General features: G+C 42.3%; 1 protein-coding gene across 18 annotated transcripts in view; it reads left to right on the top strand.

Annotated features, from left to right (window-relative positions):
- The window catches only part of Snap91 (synaptosome associated protein 91), a 110,808-nt gene extending 100,680 nt beyond the window's left edge, over nt 1-10,128 (top strand). For 8 of the 18 annotated variants that reach the window (XR_012909975.1, XR_012909981.1, XR_012909974.1 and 5 more), the window contains 5 exons: nt 546-645; nt 1,985-2,068; nt 2,683-2,787; nt 6,866-6,968; nt 8,712-10,100. Coding sequence is in view for 8 of the 18 variants with exons in the window: in XM_075965066.1 (XP_075821181.1) it covers nt 546-645; nt 1,985-2,068; nt 2,683-2,787; nt 6,866-6,958 (382 nt within the window). In the remaining 10 variants the exon portion in view is untranslated. Of the gene's footprint in view, nt 1-545; nt 646-1,984; nt 2,069-2,682; nt 2,788-6,865; nt 6,969-8,711 lie in introns of all 18 variants that reach the window. The other 10 variants (XR_012909977.1, XM_075965062.1, XM_075965061.1 and 7 more) reach the window with 3 other exon arrangements.
- Nucleotides 10,129-15,739: the final 5,611 nt, after the last annotated feature.

Raw genomic sequence — 15,739 nt, forward strand, 5'->3', positions numbered from 1 at the left:
GCTGGAGGGATGACTCAGCAGTCATGAGCACAGACTGCTCTAACAGATCTGAGTTCTGTTCCCAGCACAAGTGACAGATGGGTCACAACTCCTTGTCACCCCAACTCCAGAGAATCTAACACCTCTGGCCTCCTAGATCCCAGCACTCACGTGTGCATACCCACACACAGAAATGTACACATACACATAATTAAAATGACAAAAATAAATTCAACAAGATATGTGTCCAGATTGATGGCATACTGTTTAAAGTTTTTATTATGAATGAAGAAGTCAGTTGAATTTTTTGGCATCTTTTTCTGTTGTAACAGGCATGAAGTTCCTGTTGCCACTGAATTCAAAACACACATTTGTTTTATTTTAAATGCTTGTGCGCTGCCTTAGATACAATACGGTAAGAATCGTCTGTAAATTTTAATCTATACTCGCATCACCACCAGGTTCCAACAGACCACTTCTAAACCAAGTAAAAGCATCCAGGAAGTCGCATGCCATTTTTCCCTCTAAACTTTGTGTTTTGTTTGTTTTTCACACTTGCCCCCTAGGGGAGATCTCCAGTGGAATGCTGGGGAGAAGAAGTTGACTGGTGGAGCCAACTGGCAACCAAAGGTCACCCCAGCTACATGGTCAGCAGGCGTCCCACCGGTACGTAAGTGAGGCCAGGGGGGTATGGGCAGTTTACCAATTTTCAAGTCTACAGAACAAGGATGTTCTGCTTAACTTGACTGTTAACATTGTATACCTAGTTCACATTGAAAGGATATAAGCAAGATGCAGAATTCAATGAAATGCAAATCTCTGGACTTTGCATGTAATGATTACAGCCTACACTTAAATACCCTGTGGTTGCAGTAGCCTTAATAGTAATATTTATGTTTCTGGTTTATCTGTAAAATTATAGAAATGATTTTCCAGCACATTCCCTATCATGGATTGTGATACCATTTTATCATATTTTCTGCCAAAATCTCCTGGTCGTAGAAATAAGAAATGAACACATTTTTTTTTTCCTGTCAGAAAGGATGAAGTATGCTGACTAGTTTTATGTCAGCCTGACACAAACTAATGCCTTTTTTAAAAAAGAAAATCTCAATTGATGAAATGTCCTCACCAGACTGGCTGGTGCGTTTTCTTGGTTGATGATTTCTATGGGAAGGGCCCAGCTTACTGTGGGCAGTGCCACTTCTGGGCTAGTGGTCCTGAATGGTATGAGAAAGCAGGGTGAGCAAGCCATGAAGAGCAAGCCAATAAGCAGTACTCCTCCATGGCCTCTACCTCAGTTGCTGCTTCCAGGCTCCTCCTGCCCTGACTTCACTTCAGAATGGGCTCTAAGCTGTGGGCTGTAATAAACCCTTTTCTCTCCAAGTTGCTTTTTGTCATGGTGTTTAATCATAGCAGTAGAAACCCAACTAAGGCAAGTTGTGTTCTATTGTGTGATATTTTATTTTGAGATCATATTTTTTCATCACACCAATTTTACACTTGAAACCAGATCATCATCCTTTCCATAAGGTTTAAAAGATATTTATTTCTATATTTCAAATTACTGTATCTTCAATTTTTTTTTTTTAGCGAAACTTTTCCCAAGCCCACCAATAATTTTCCTCCCTTGGGCACACCCCTGCCGGTCTAAGTCTATCTGTTACTCTAGTGTCTAACCCTCTGCTGCATGTTGGAGAATAGAATGATGGGAGGAACTGGCTCACTGGAGTTCAGTTCTTTCACAGTGAGAGAAAGCTAGGCAGAGGGAGGTTTGAGCAACTGCAAGCCCATGAATCCGAACAGCACCACAAAAGTGAACCTCAAACCATTGCTATGGCACTGGTCATCTTTTAAAATCTAGACGTGGAGTTTGAGGATGCTTTGTTATATCCATATACACAAGCTTGAAATGCACGTGTTTTAAAATTCTAGCAGATTAAAACCATGTTATGTTGTTTCTTTCTTATTTGTTCCGTGTGGTTCTGTGGGCACGCGTGTGCAGCAGGGCACGGTTCCTCCAACCAGCTCAGTTCCTCCGGGTGCCGGGGCCCCAGCTGTTGGGCAACCTGGAGCAGGATTTGGAATGGTGAGTGATGACCTGTGTCAAAAACCTGTCGTTGACATTCCTCACATTCTTCCACACGCTCAAACAAACAGGTACTCCTTCAGGAAATACAGTTAAAGAACCTACAACTTAAATTATCTGCTTTGGGCCTTAACCAGCCTGGCCAGAGAGTGGGGAAGCAGTTACAATGTGTATGAATATACTGACATAAAATTACAGCACATTGTTATATCATTTTGGAGATGATATTTACTACATATTTTAGTTCAGTCATCAAACACAATCCTTTCTCTACTGGATCTCTCCACTCTGCACATCCATCTTCAGCACGTTGGGGCCATCCTGCATAAGGAAGCTAGCTCTTGTCTACTCAAGAACTAATCCAGCAGGAGGTGAATACACAGCTTCTGAGAGGAACGAGGATGCCGCATGGCCAGCCAGACTTGTATACACAGCTCAGGGTCCTTTTCCCCATCTGACAGCCTCAATACCCGGAGTTCAGGGTCACGTAATAAACCATAGTTCCTACCTGCGTGGTTTTCTCAGCAGTATTCCAAAGCATGTTAAAGGTGTGCCTGCCTGGTTTTGCACTCATGGGTCTCAGACCTGCTCTGAGAGTCTTTGTTCCTTTGCAGCCTCCTGCGGGGACAGGCATGACCATGATGCCTCAGCAGCCGGTCATGTTCGCACAGCCCATGATGAGACCACCCTTTGGAGCCGCAGCTGTGCCGGGCACACAGGTCAGTCCCCAGCACCCTCCATTTAAGCCCTAAACATAAACTGCTGTGCTGTGTGTTAGTGGTGTGACGAAGAGGCAAGAGGAACAGCCCCAATCTCCACCCTCAGCAGCCTGAGGAGTTCTCAGGCCAGGAGTTCCCTGGGGTTCCTGGCTTAAAAAAGAAAATAGTCTTTCAAGACTAGCCAGTGTGAAGCAGAATTGGTGGTTAATGAAGACTGAACAGGAAGGTTAAAGAAAATTGCTCAGAGAGAATGACACAGCTCAGAGAGTGGTTGTAGACTTCTCTAGGTGACTGTCACGTTTCCTTGTCAGGTGTTTGGTTTGGGTGGGTTGAAGACACTGTCTTGAAAGAGTGCTAAGGGCCTTAAGAGAGATCACTGGGGGTTCGTATTGTGTGACAGGCTCACGGTGGGTAAGTTAGAGTCTAGATCAGGGATGCCAGAAGGTAGGGCGCCTTACTGTAAACAGTATTAACACTTCTGTTTGAGATTCCCCAGGGTAGTTCTTGGAAAACCCTACCCGAGGTTCTTAGATACATAAAATATCTCTATATAGAGGGATTGTTATTTCTAGGTTAGCCTTCACAGCAAATGTTTGTTGGGCTGGAATTCTTTGCTTCAATCAGACTCCAGGGTGAGGGGCTCCTTTCCTGCCTCGCGGTCCTATCGTATTCTCTGTCTCTCTATCCTGCCTCCCTCGGTGTGGCTGCTAAAAGGTGTTCTTACCCAATGGCTCTCAGAGCTGTTGTTTCAGGAGTGAAGGGGCATGGAAGCAGTGTGGGGTGTGGAGACAGTGACTGAGAACTAACCATCCTGGGGTCCTTCTCTTTTTCCCCTACTTAATCAGAATGGCTCCTTTAGGGTACCTGATACCTGTGTCCCAGTGATGAGTTTAAATTGGGGTTGGGTTTTTTCTTTTGTTTTGATTTTGTTTTTTTTTTTTTTGTTTTATTTTTTTTTTTAAGATGATTTCATCCAGCCCAGGCTGATCTCAAATTCACTGTGTAGCCAAGACTGGCCTTACTGTCTGTCTCCATCCACGTCCCAGCTGCTGGGATTACAGATAGTGTGGAGTCACAGTTGTCTAAGCCGCAGGGTCTACCCCGAATTCTGTCAGCAGCAGCACTGCGTTCCCAAACTGCAGAGTCGCCATAAAAATTGCTTCTCTTTTAACTCCAGCTACACGTTTGGGAGTCCCCAGGGCCATCCTCGCTTCAGATGGGCTGTATATAAAACTAAGGTTCTTTCTCTATGACCTCACTCTGCTTAGATTTACCATAGTGACTCACAGAACTGAGGAAAGTACAAGATTTATGGTTATAGTTTTATTGACGTGAAGGATACAAATTAGATGCAGCTAGAGGAGAAGAGATGATGGGAACATCTGGGAGCTGTCCAAGCCTGGGACCGCTCCTAGCATCTGTGTGTGACAGGATTGACAACTGCGGGAGATAACTCTGGCTTCAGTGCCACATTATTGAAGCTTTGCTGCACAGTAACGATTGGTTGAATTATTACCTATGAGTTGAACTCAATCTCCAATCCCTCCCCATCCTGGAGGCCATACTTGCTATTATGTGGCCCAAAGACTCACCAACATAATAACTGATTAGTCTTTCTGGTATGGCCAGCCTCCATCTACCCTGAGTCATATGTCAGCATACATCTGGAAGGGCCTATGAGTCACCTTTAGTTAGTATAAATTCTCAGGGTTGTTCTAGTTTGCTTCCTATTGCTATGAAAAGTAACATGACCCCAAGCAAATTGTGGGGGAAGGGTTTATTTCAGCTTACAGTTTATGGTCCATTGTGAAGAGTTAGGGCAGGAGTTCAAGGCAGTCGCCTAGAGACAAGACAAAGACCATGGTGGGATGCTGCTTCTACAAGGCTTATACCCTCCAGGGCTACCTGTCTAGGGATGACACCACCCACAGTGGCCTAGGCCTTCCCATATCAGTCATTACAAGAAAATGCCCCCATAAGCTCACCTACCAATCTGATAGAGGCATTTTCTTAGCTGAGGTTCCCTCTTCTCAGAGGACTCCAGCTTGTGTTGAGTTGGGGAAAAAAATAAAACTACATAGAGGGGGCTTCCAGGAGCAACTCTGAATAACAAAGTCATGCCTGTCCCTTAGGATATCACTGGGGTTTAGAGTTTATCAGGTAGGCTCCCCAGTGAAGGGAAAACCTGGTTTTAGTGAGGCCAAATTCCCTACTCTACCAGGCGCTTACAGAAATGCAAAAGGCATTACACCATGTAAGGGCTTTGCTGCTAATATTAGCCGTGCTGGAAGGCGGTCTCTCTTGATTCTTCTTCTCACTTGTAAGTAATAGAAAGAGACATGTGTCTCTGAGCAGCTGGCCTGGGCAGAGTGGGAACCCAAAATTATAACTTCAGTAGCAACTTGCTGAGCAAACTAAACCAAATGGCTCCAGTTGTTGAATTTAATGACGTCAGTAAACGGCTTCACTCCTGTGGCATTTTAAGTGTAACAAATGGATGTTTATGTTGTCTTTTCTATAGGACACTTACTCAGACCTTTTAAACATTATTTTCAGTGTGTGAAAGCCTTAGAAATGAGTTAATATATATACAATTTTGTCACATAAAGTAATTATTTTTCTTGTATAATACCATCAGGTATTACTTGATTTGAAGAATGAAAATGAAAAACATGTAGCATGAAATAATTTAATAATTGATGTTATAGTAAGCCCTGGAATAGCATGCAATATCTATGTAATACTTATTTACTTAAGCTTTTCCTTTTTTTGGTCCTCACCATATGGCCCTGGCTGGCCTAGATGTTAAATGTATAGAGATCAGACTGCCCTATAGAGGTCTGCCTCTGCCTCCCAAGTGCTAGTATCAAAGGTGTGCACCACCATACCTGGCCTAATATTTGAATTCTATTTCCTCTATCAAAATAAAGCATAGATGGCCAATAGAATAACCCAACCTGCATTTATAACTTTCCTGTAGAAAACTGTTTTATCACCAATGTCCAGGCCATCTATTATTTTAGTTAGTTGTCATAATATTGTCATATATCTCACATGTTGTGGATTAAGCCTTCAATTTCTGCCAAGCAGTTTCAAGCTTTAACACTGATTTTCCCTGACATTCTGTGAAATGTGACATCAGTTTTAGAGATGAGATTGGCAGATACTACAGTCAGTAGATTAGACATAGGGACAGATTCAGCATCCAGGCCTCTGGAGCTGCCCTTCCCGAACCACACACGCAGATACCCCACCCCACAGTCCCAGATTTCAGGAACTTCTGTCGTCTTGAGATGAATTGGCTTCAAAACAGAGATGTTGACCATTGTTCCAGATAGGCTGCCTGCAAACGTTTTAAGGCGTTCCCTTGCCAGTCTTAAAAGTAGGGCCCCCAGAAGATTCTTCTGCAGTCGGTAATTACAGTATTGGATATACACACAAGATAAGATCTGTGGTCCTTTGCTTCAAGCTTAGATGGGCTGGATTGGGGCTAGGAAATGACTTGTTTATCTGATACACACACTGCCCCACAGCTGTGTCTCATTTAAAATAATTTCTATGAAGCACCAACATAGTTAATAAAGTAATTTCTTACCATACTGTCTGCAAACTTACGTCTCAGTACCCCTGCAACTCACTCTTCCTATAAGAAAGACTGGGTAACCCTTTTCTTAATAGTTGATGTCACTAACCACTCCAGGTAAGAATGCTACTGCATTCTCTCTCCGTGTGTGTGTGTGTGTGTGTGTGTGTGTGTGTGTGTGTGTGTGTGTGTGTGTGGTTACTGTATATTCTTATATCTTCCTAACTTAAACTCTTCTCCTATAGTCCCCATATTTCACCTTGGCTGAATCTGATGTCAAAGAATTTCAGAAAAATCCAAAAACCATTCCTAGTGCGTTTTTCCACTCCAAAGTTAAGCACAGCCCGGACGACGTAGAGTGAAGCAGCTGTATTAACTTTTAGCCATCTGCTCTTCTGTGTGTTTGTTTTCCCTGGTATATGTTCTGCCTAATGCTTACCTGTCTCTCTTGTGCTTTCTGTTTCTGCTCTTTGGGGCTGGCCTCTTCCCCATTAGCTTTCTCCAAGCCCTACACCTGCCACTCAGAGTCCCAAGAAACCTCCAGCAAAGGACCCATTAGCGGATCTTAACATCAAGGATTTCTTGTAAACAATTTAAGGTATCTGATGTTGAGCCTTTCCTGTGAGCTTGTTATAGTGAGCTTTGTGCAGTGCTTAACTATTCTAGATATCAGGTTGTAGATGATGGTTGGATGGATGGATGGATGGATGGATGGATGGATGGATGGGTGGCTGGGTGGCTGGGTGTATATATATATAAATGTTTAGAGCTTTAAAGTTGACATCAAAACCTGTTCTTATCAGTGAACGTTTAAAATCATCATTTGTTAAACTATGGGGGAGAAAAACTTATCTTGAAAAGCACAAAAATTATACTGATGAGGCAGAAGTCTCCCAGCTGCTAAGTTAACTGGGAGATACCACCGTATCTATCCCATAATAACTAGACTTCATAGGGTTCCAGCATTTATAATACTGAATTTGGAAGATATTTAAAAATATATTTGGCTACATAACCACATCTTTTCTTTATCCTTATTTTTCATGTTAAGGTAAAGCTTGGATTCTTACCCTTTGCATTTATTCAAGCTGAATTTTAAAAACCTGGCAATTTTGTCTTCTGTTTCATAAATTTAATTTACCAAATGGTTCACAGTGAGCATGAGGGAGGAACTGGATGGAAGGGAACGCTTACTTTCAGCCCAGCACCTGACACAGTCAGTAGCTGCTTGCAGCCGTGCTCAGTATTGCTTTACATATTCACTCAATATTTTCCACATCAGATTTGCTGTTTTATAACTGAAAGAACTGGTCCTTGAGCATGAAATGATTTTTTAAGTTCTGGCCAAAAGAACAGTAAGAATGTGGGAGCTTTGAACCACAGTGCAGTGTGGTTTCTATCATATCCACTGCCCACATGTATTAACTCCTGACATTTTTTGTATGTGTGGGTTAACAGTAGCCAGGCATGGTGACCTGTGACTCTAACACACGAGAGACTGAGGCAGGAGGATTGAGAATTTGAGACCAACCTAGGCCACATAATAAAATCTGTTTTAAATGAAATTGTTGATAAACCATTTTAATGCCTTGACATCTCAGTCAGGTTTTTTTTTCTTGTGGCCATCCTGTCTGTTCCTCTCGGATCACCAAGGTAGACACATATGACACCACCTCTCCTGGCAGCTTGTTTCTAGAAATGGCAAGGAGACTGCTTAGAGAAGTCTCTCATTTGGGAGCTCTTGCTGTCAACGCAGACTAGAAGCCTTGATAAGTGGCAGACACAAAGGGAGGCTTGAAACAGTCTCGTCCCTAAGATACACAGTCTCGTCTCGAGCAGACAAGCATTTTATGAAGAAGAGATAGATGCCTTCTGACCCTCGAGAGGATTTCCCAAGAGAAAGAGTGAGTGGCTGGAGTAAGCAGAGGTGGCAGAGAAGGCACAGGACCCTGGTCCAACTCCTAAGTGGCTCACTGATGAACATGAAAAATAATGGCAATCGCTACCTTTCCACCTTTCCTGTCACCACCCATATTTACAGAGTAGCTCTTAGAGGTTGAGACTGAGTGTCTCGTGACCAAGATCCCTAGTGTCAAAGTTTTAAAGTTTGTTGATAAAATGTTTCTCTAAACTGGAACTGTACGTAGAATTGTTTAAGTTTTCTGAGTGGATTTTTAAGCTTATCTTGAAAACATTGGAAAACCGTAAATGTGAGTTTGTTCATCCTGAACCCTTTTGTGTACAGAAGTTTTGCACTATGAAGGGAAATTGTCAGGGAGGTCATATGTTTGAGGGGTTTTGTCAGTGTATTTCCTAATTCAAGTATTTTTTTTCTTTACAGCTGCAATTTTTGTGACTGAATAGGAAAAAATAACGTGAGTTTGGAAACTTCAAATAAGATTGATGCTCAGAGTTTCCCAGTGAGCCACCGGTACCAAACCCAGTGCTGACTGTAACTTCTCTTCCAGACACACAGCACAGCTGTGACCGTGAACATTAGGAATGTGACTACCTTAGCTGTTATCCCTACTCTCGAACTCGTAGCGTATTTGGGTTGTTTGTGTGTTGTACGATGTAAACAATGAATGGATGTTTCCAATGCCTTTAGTGCTTTTCTGGACGTTGCCCATGGACGGATGATGCAGCTGTTGTGTGGTGAGCCATTTGGAAAGATGTGTCTGTGTTTTTGAAGGTTTCAGTGTATATATCTATAACTTTTGGACACACCCTCAAGTCCTCCCGCGAACTCTCTTCTCTTCTGTACCTCGTTACAAACGCCATGTGATAACTATCAGCTAGTGAGGAAAACGCTCTACTATGCGAAACCTTTTTCGGTGTGAAGTACGTTTTTCCAATCACAGAAACTTCAACTGTTGTGAGAAATGTTTATTTTTGTGCACTGTATATGTTAAGAAATTTTATTTTAAAAAAATATGAAGTTTAATGTCCATAATGAAACTTCTCCTTGATGAAGCTATCTTATTGAGAATGAGAAAAAAAATCCTATGAGAAGAAGTCCATATTTATCACTGCTATATTAAGATATATATTTTAATTATATTTGCAGGTTTTGCATCTAAATTGACCTATTTATTCATTTTTGATCAAAGGCACTGACAAGTGGAGTCTTTCTATTGTGTCTGTGGGAATGCAGTTAGATTTGTGCTGTTTATGTGACTATGAATGTGCCCCAAGAGACACCTGTAATTTAAAGATAACTGCAGATATTTTTCCTTCACTGTGGGTTTACGTGCATCTGTTCAGTTAGTGTTTCTTTGTGTGTTTTGTAGACTAGTGTTTATCCATCCTTTGATTGAGCTCAAAGTGACTTCTGTTGTACCTCTGTGATAGGATTGACACCAATTCAGCGAATTGTATCTTTTAATGTACATACTGTATCCTTTGGTTTTTAGTTTGTTGTCTACTGTCTGTGTTGATGGCTTGGCTGAAGATTTTGATGTGTGCACAAGGTCACTGTTGATCAGTGTTGTTTAGTGGCTTGGCAGCTCTTTGTAAAAGCATATTGGGTTGGAAAGGCATTTGCCTATTTTTCAAATTACTTAATAGCTGTATGGTACCCTTTAAAGTGGTTGTATCTGAATTTACTGTGGGGATAACATACACTGTAATGGGGGGAAATTACCTAAAACCAATTTCAAAATGGCTTTTCTTTGTATTTTGGTTTAAAACCCAGTGCATGTCTGCCCTCTGAGATGCAATAAACACCTTGAACAAAGAAAATACAAACATAATCTTTCAATCTGTTGTTACTTATTAATGACATGTAGCACACGCAAATATTGAGAGGTCTAGAGAGATGCTCAGCGGCTAAGAGTGTCTAGTGATCTTGCAGAGGACCAGAGTTTTGCTCCCAGAACCCACATTGGGTGGCTTATAACTTCTTGTAACTCTTGCTCCAGGGAGATCCAATGGCTCTGGGGTTTGTATGCACATCCACTCATGTGCACAGATGCCCACCCAGCACACACACATACATATACACAATTAAAAATAAATATCTTATTTAAAAGTTTTATTAGTTTAAATGTTCGAGGTAATAAAATTTATCCATGGCAATATAGTTTCATTTTACAGTAAAATTAAGCAAATCAAAATTTTAATGAACTGTCATTAAACTAGAAACTGGGGACTCCATCATGCCTGGCAAATAATTTAAATTCTAGACTACAAAATATGTGTTTACTTTGAGATGAACTTTCTTTTAAAACATCCAAATGAAGTTTTTTTTAATGTGTGAGAGTATCATGGAACGTGACGAATAAAATAACTTGAGTCCCCATTTGTACATATATCCTTGAATATGTATACTTTTAATCACACAAAACCTACCCTGGCCTGTTATAATAAAACTGGGTGACTGTGCCTACAGTTAGGATGCTATAGCATCCCCAAAATGTGTGGTGGTGTTCTGCAATTTTAACACACCTCTTTTTTAAATTTATTTTTTGATTTTATAATTACATCATTTTCCCTTCCCTTTACTCCCCCCAACCTTCCCATATGCCAGTCCTTTCTCTTTCAAATTCATGGGCTCTTTTTTTCATTGATTATTATTGCATGCATACATGTATATGTACATACATACATATTCCTAAGTATAACCTGCTGAGTCTATATGATGTTACTTGTATGTCCGTTTTAGGGACTAACGGTTTGGTATTGGCTAACCAGTTGTAGAGTGCCCTCCCCTGGGGAAGACTGTTTCTCAGGCTCTCAGCACTCCATAGTGGCTCTAGTTCTTTGTCATATGCCTCTTTAGATTAGACTTTTAACAAGAGGTAGCTACACCCCCGTTTCCACTGCTGCATTCCAACTGTTACAATAGGGTGTGCCCGGAAGTTAGCTGGAAAAGTTCAGTATGTGACACCGGGAGAAAATGCATGTAGTATAAGAGAAAAGACACACAGTAGTATTATAGAATAGTTTTGATCTGACAGACCCCTGCAAGGGTCTTGGGAATCCTTAGGAAGCTGCCTACCATGGTTACAGAACCATTGCTTTAAATCTAAAAGACTTGCTTGCTAAATACAGCAGTCAGTAGGTTTGCAAGTTTGAGGGGGATGTGGGTGGGGGCGGTGATCTCAGTTCCACCTTAGTTGTGACTTTCCAAATGCCCGCCTCAGGGCCTCTACTTTTTCAGTGACGCTGAGGCCTGTGCTGGAATGTGAATGATGTCAGGAAGAGAATTCCCTGCTCAACCACCCAGTTTGCCTCAGGCAATTCGCTTGACTTCTTTAAGCTTTCATTTTCTCTTCTGCTGAATGAGGCTCTACTTATGTGCCCATTCTATGAGCTAATGAACGAGAGGCATTTGGCACAGTGTAGCAGTAAATACTGCTGTTGTTACTTTTAAAAATTACAGGGTGGCCTGAAAAGATGGCTCTGCCGTTAGAAACAGGACTAGGACTTGATTCCTGGCACCCACAGGGCAGCTCACAACTGTTTGTAACTCCAGTCCCAGAGATTCCAGCGCCCTCTTTTGGGCTCTGCAGGCATCAGGCACAATATCAGACACAAACATATATGCAGACCTATACACATATACACCTATACACATTCGATAAGCTTTACATTTTTTAGTTGCTGTGATCTTTTTTGCTATAGATTTAATTTTTCCATTGCAAGAATGGTAGAAGATAAAGAATAAAAAAAGTATTTAAGTGGAGGAGGTAGTATGATTCCAAAATAAAGCACAGCCACAGAGGGGTGTTTCAAAATTCAGTAAGTGTAGGCACCTGTCCTGCAAATTAATTGCATGCCACACTGACCTGTTTATACAAACCAGCAGGGAGCAGTGTCCAGCCAGCCACGTGCAGCAGCCATGGCAAAATTTAAATTCGTAGCCTGGAGACCCCTTCTCAGGGGATGCACCCAGGATTGCAGAGGACAGCCCTGCACAGGGCCAGAGCCAGGAAGTGACCTCTAGAGAGGGAGAATTCTCTGTCGATGATCATATGCTTTGCTGATAAACCAACTTTTAATTCCCCTCCAGATGTGGTCGTCCTGTGGCTCCTTCCTTCCTCCCTCCCCTTCTCCCTCCTTTCCTTCCTGAGACAGTTTTACAATTTAGCCTTCTCTGGCCTAATATTAACTGTGTAGACCAAGCTGGCCCTAAACTCAGAGATCCCACCACACCCTCATATGCTAAGTGGTACATTTCTGTCAGTGTAAGAAACATTTTTGAGGTAAGTTAACTCATTTTATGATTCGAGTGGGGAGTGAGAGGTTTAGGGATTTTTTTTGGTTTGATCTTGTTTTATGATTCTTTATTTCAAAACCCTTAAGGTAAAATTATGTAGACTGAAGCACTAATGTAAATGTGCCCCCAAGGACAGCTGAAATTAATTTTTAAATCGTTTGTACTTTGAAGCATGAAATTTTGACAACATTAGAAAACAGGATATTGAACTATGACCATGTATCTAGTATTTTAAATATAAATTTGAAATTAAATAATTTCCTGCAATTCTCAATGGGAAAAAATGTTTTCCAGTCTAAGTTGAAAGGAACATTTTATTTCATAGCAGAAGAACAAAGGTATAGTCGCTGTTTGTCAGGCAATTACAGCAGTGACTCTCTCACTGTGAAAATCCAGAATCATTGTCATTTCACCTTCTTGCTGTGGCTTTCTTTTGGGTTGTGCATTCTTTGTCTTTACAGTAAATACAGAGCAATTTATTTGTTTATTTGGCATACCTATCTGTGAGTGAACTCTTTTTCCTCCAAGCCAGTTTTTCTTTTTTCATTGTCTCCCAAGCCCAGGGCCCACATTCCAAACTCCTTCATTCAGTAGCCAACAAGTGTCATAAACACCTCTCTCCTTCCCTCCTTCCCTTCTTTCCTCCCTCCCTCCCTCCCTCCCTCCCAACAGTCCCCCTCTGTAGCCTTCCCTGGCTTGAGTTCCCCACAGTTGCCCTCCCCTAGTCTCACCCCCACTTCCTTCAGCACTTGTGGGTCTTTGGCAGAACTCTACCCAAACTCACCCACAGCAACCCAGAAGGTGCTGCTGGGGGGTTCCTTCTCCCCATTCCCCCCTGATATCATTCCTCTGACTTGAAGACCTGCAGCGGTTCTTAGTGATGAGGTCTAAGCACTCTAAGGATTCCTTTCAAAGCCTTTGGTGTTCTAGGCTCATCAGGAAGCATTATTTCTTGGTGTTGCTCACCACTTGGAAGGCTACCTGCAATCTGCAGCTCTACTGTAAACACTGGTGTGACCTTCTTGCTGCTTCCTGAAGCTGCTTGCTCCAGGCTGCCCCACCCCTTCAGCTCTCCATTCACAAGCTAGCTGGTCTAGGTGTGGCTTCTTCCAGGAACCTGCTCATTTCACTCTGCTTGGCCACTCTAGCAGAACCCACCTCTCAGTGTGCTTCTTTGGTGTCACACTTCCTGCCTTCCGGTGTGTATGTGCGACCCTCAACTAGATTGTGTATTCTTTGAGGGAAGGTAGAATCTAACAATTAACTCCTTATCCTAAGAGCCCAAGGCTTAACTCCTCAAGTTGTGTTGACCTCACCTAAATAATAAGATGAATTGCCAAAAAAGAAAATCTAGCATCTAATTACTGGGAAATAAATAAAACTGAATTTTTTTATTATCAACTGATCATATACACTTAGGAATTTTGCAAGCTTGCTTGGTTTCTTATCATAGGAAAATGATGTTATAGCAATCCTATTCCTACACTGTTGAGAGCGTCATGTACGTATCTGGTCACACACACCGCCACTCTCCTCAACTTAGCATTTTGAAGTATATTATAAGAAAAGCACAAGTCAGGGAAAGCTGAGAAAACATTGACTCCAGAAGAAAGACTAAGGACCCTGACCTTGACTGGGAGCAGCAAGAGGCAGGGGAGCCTTTGAGAGAGAGAGAGAGAGAGAGAGAGAGAGAGAGAGGGAGAGAGAGAGAGAGAGAGGGAGAGAGAGAGAGAGAGAGAGAGAGAGAGAGAGAGAGAGAGAGAGAGAGAGAGAGAGAGAGAGACTGTGGCTTTGGTTAGGAGCCAGTCCAGAGCTTAGTCAGATCTGCAATGCTGGACTCCTAGGGATTCAGACTAGGTCTCCATGGAGCCCTGGCACCTGTTTTTCTAAGGAAATCTACTAGGTCATTCTTACTATTAGCCAAATTTAGAAACCTCTACATTGAAGGAAGCCGATGCACTATCTGGGGCTCACAGCCTGAGGCTCTTGCTGAATTTGGTAGATGATTTTAGAAAAGGAGATTTTGCTTTAGAATAGGAAAACCATAGAGTCCTTGCTTCTTCTCCAGCCTAAGAATGGAGAAATTTCATTTCTAGTCCTGGCAAGGTGATTCCTATCGTATAATGGCTTCTGTGCCTCTGCCAACACCAAGCTTTAATTTCGGTATAGGGATGCTGTGATCTGTGGGCGGTGACTACTCAAGACATCCATTTAAGGAGCCACATCAGTCACATCCTGGACTACAAGGAGTAACACAACCGGCTATTTGGTGGGTACCATGGTGTCACTTATTTTCCCAAGCCACAGAACCTTCTGGTGTAAATTGTCCCCAAGCACAGTGGCAGAGTACTAAACTCGGCTCTGTCTTAAAAACGCCAGCTTTTTATTTTCAGCCCATTGCTGGATAAAGTGCTACTTCTGTTTTGTAATAGACTCTTGACTCTGAGCACATCCTGACCTTAAAAGCTGGACGTTTAGGAGTAGCAGTGGGCAAGAGATCTACCTTCAGACAGAGACCGAATCATCACACACAGGCAAATTCCTCTGCCCTGTGCCAGCTCCTCAGGGAATCATGGCTGCCAGTCTGCTGAGAACATTTCAGTCTATGAGTAGGAGATGAAAAAGAACCCAGTTGCTTTATTATAGGTAACTATGGTGATAACTTTTAGAGTTGTGTGCTGTGGGTTAATGCGCTTGTACACTATAAAGATTTGTCACTCATATTGGTTTAGTAAAAAGCTGATTGGTCAGTAGCCAGGCAGGAAGTATAGGCGGGGCGACCAGACTAGGAGAATTCTGGGAAGAGGAAAGGTAGAGACACCAGCCAGACTCAGAGGAAGCAAGATGAGAATGCTGCCCTGAGATAAGGTGCCGAGCCACGTGACTGAACATAAACAAGAATTATGGGTTACCTGAGCGAATAGGCAAACAGTTTATAATTAAGTCTCCGTGTGTTTCTTCGGGACTGAACAGCTGTAGGACCAGGTGGGACAGACACTGCTGTCAAGAGTCGTGTATTATGCTGATACTCTTAGAAGAGCCACAAAGGCAAGAAAAACAGACAACAAAACTAAGCCATCATCAGTTAATCACACTGATAGGAAAAGTACCTAACACAGAGACTGTACAGTCTCCCGCCCCAAAGAAGG

Source organism: Microtus pennsylvanicus, chromosome 3, assembly GCF_037038515.1.
Source record: "Microtus pennsylvanicus isolate mMicPen1 chromosome 3, mMicPen1.hap1, whole genome shotgun sequence".
Taxonomy (NCBI): domain Eukaryota; kingdom Metazoa; phylum Chordata; class Mammalia; order Rodentia; family Cricetidae; genus Microtus; species Microtus pennsylvanicus.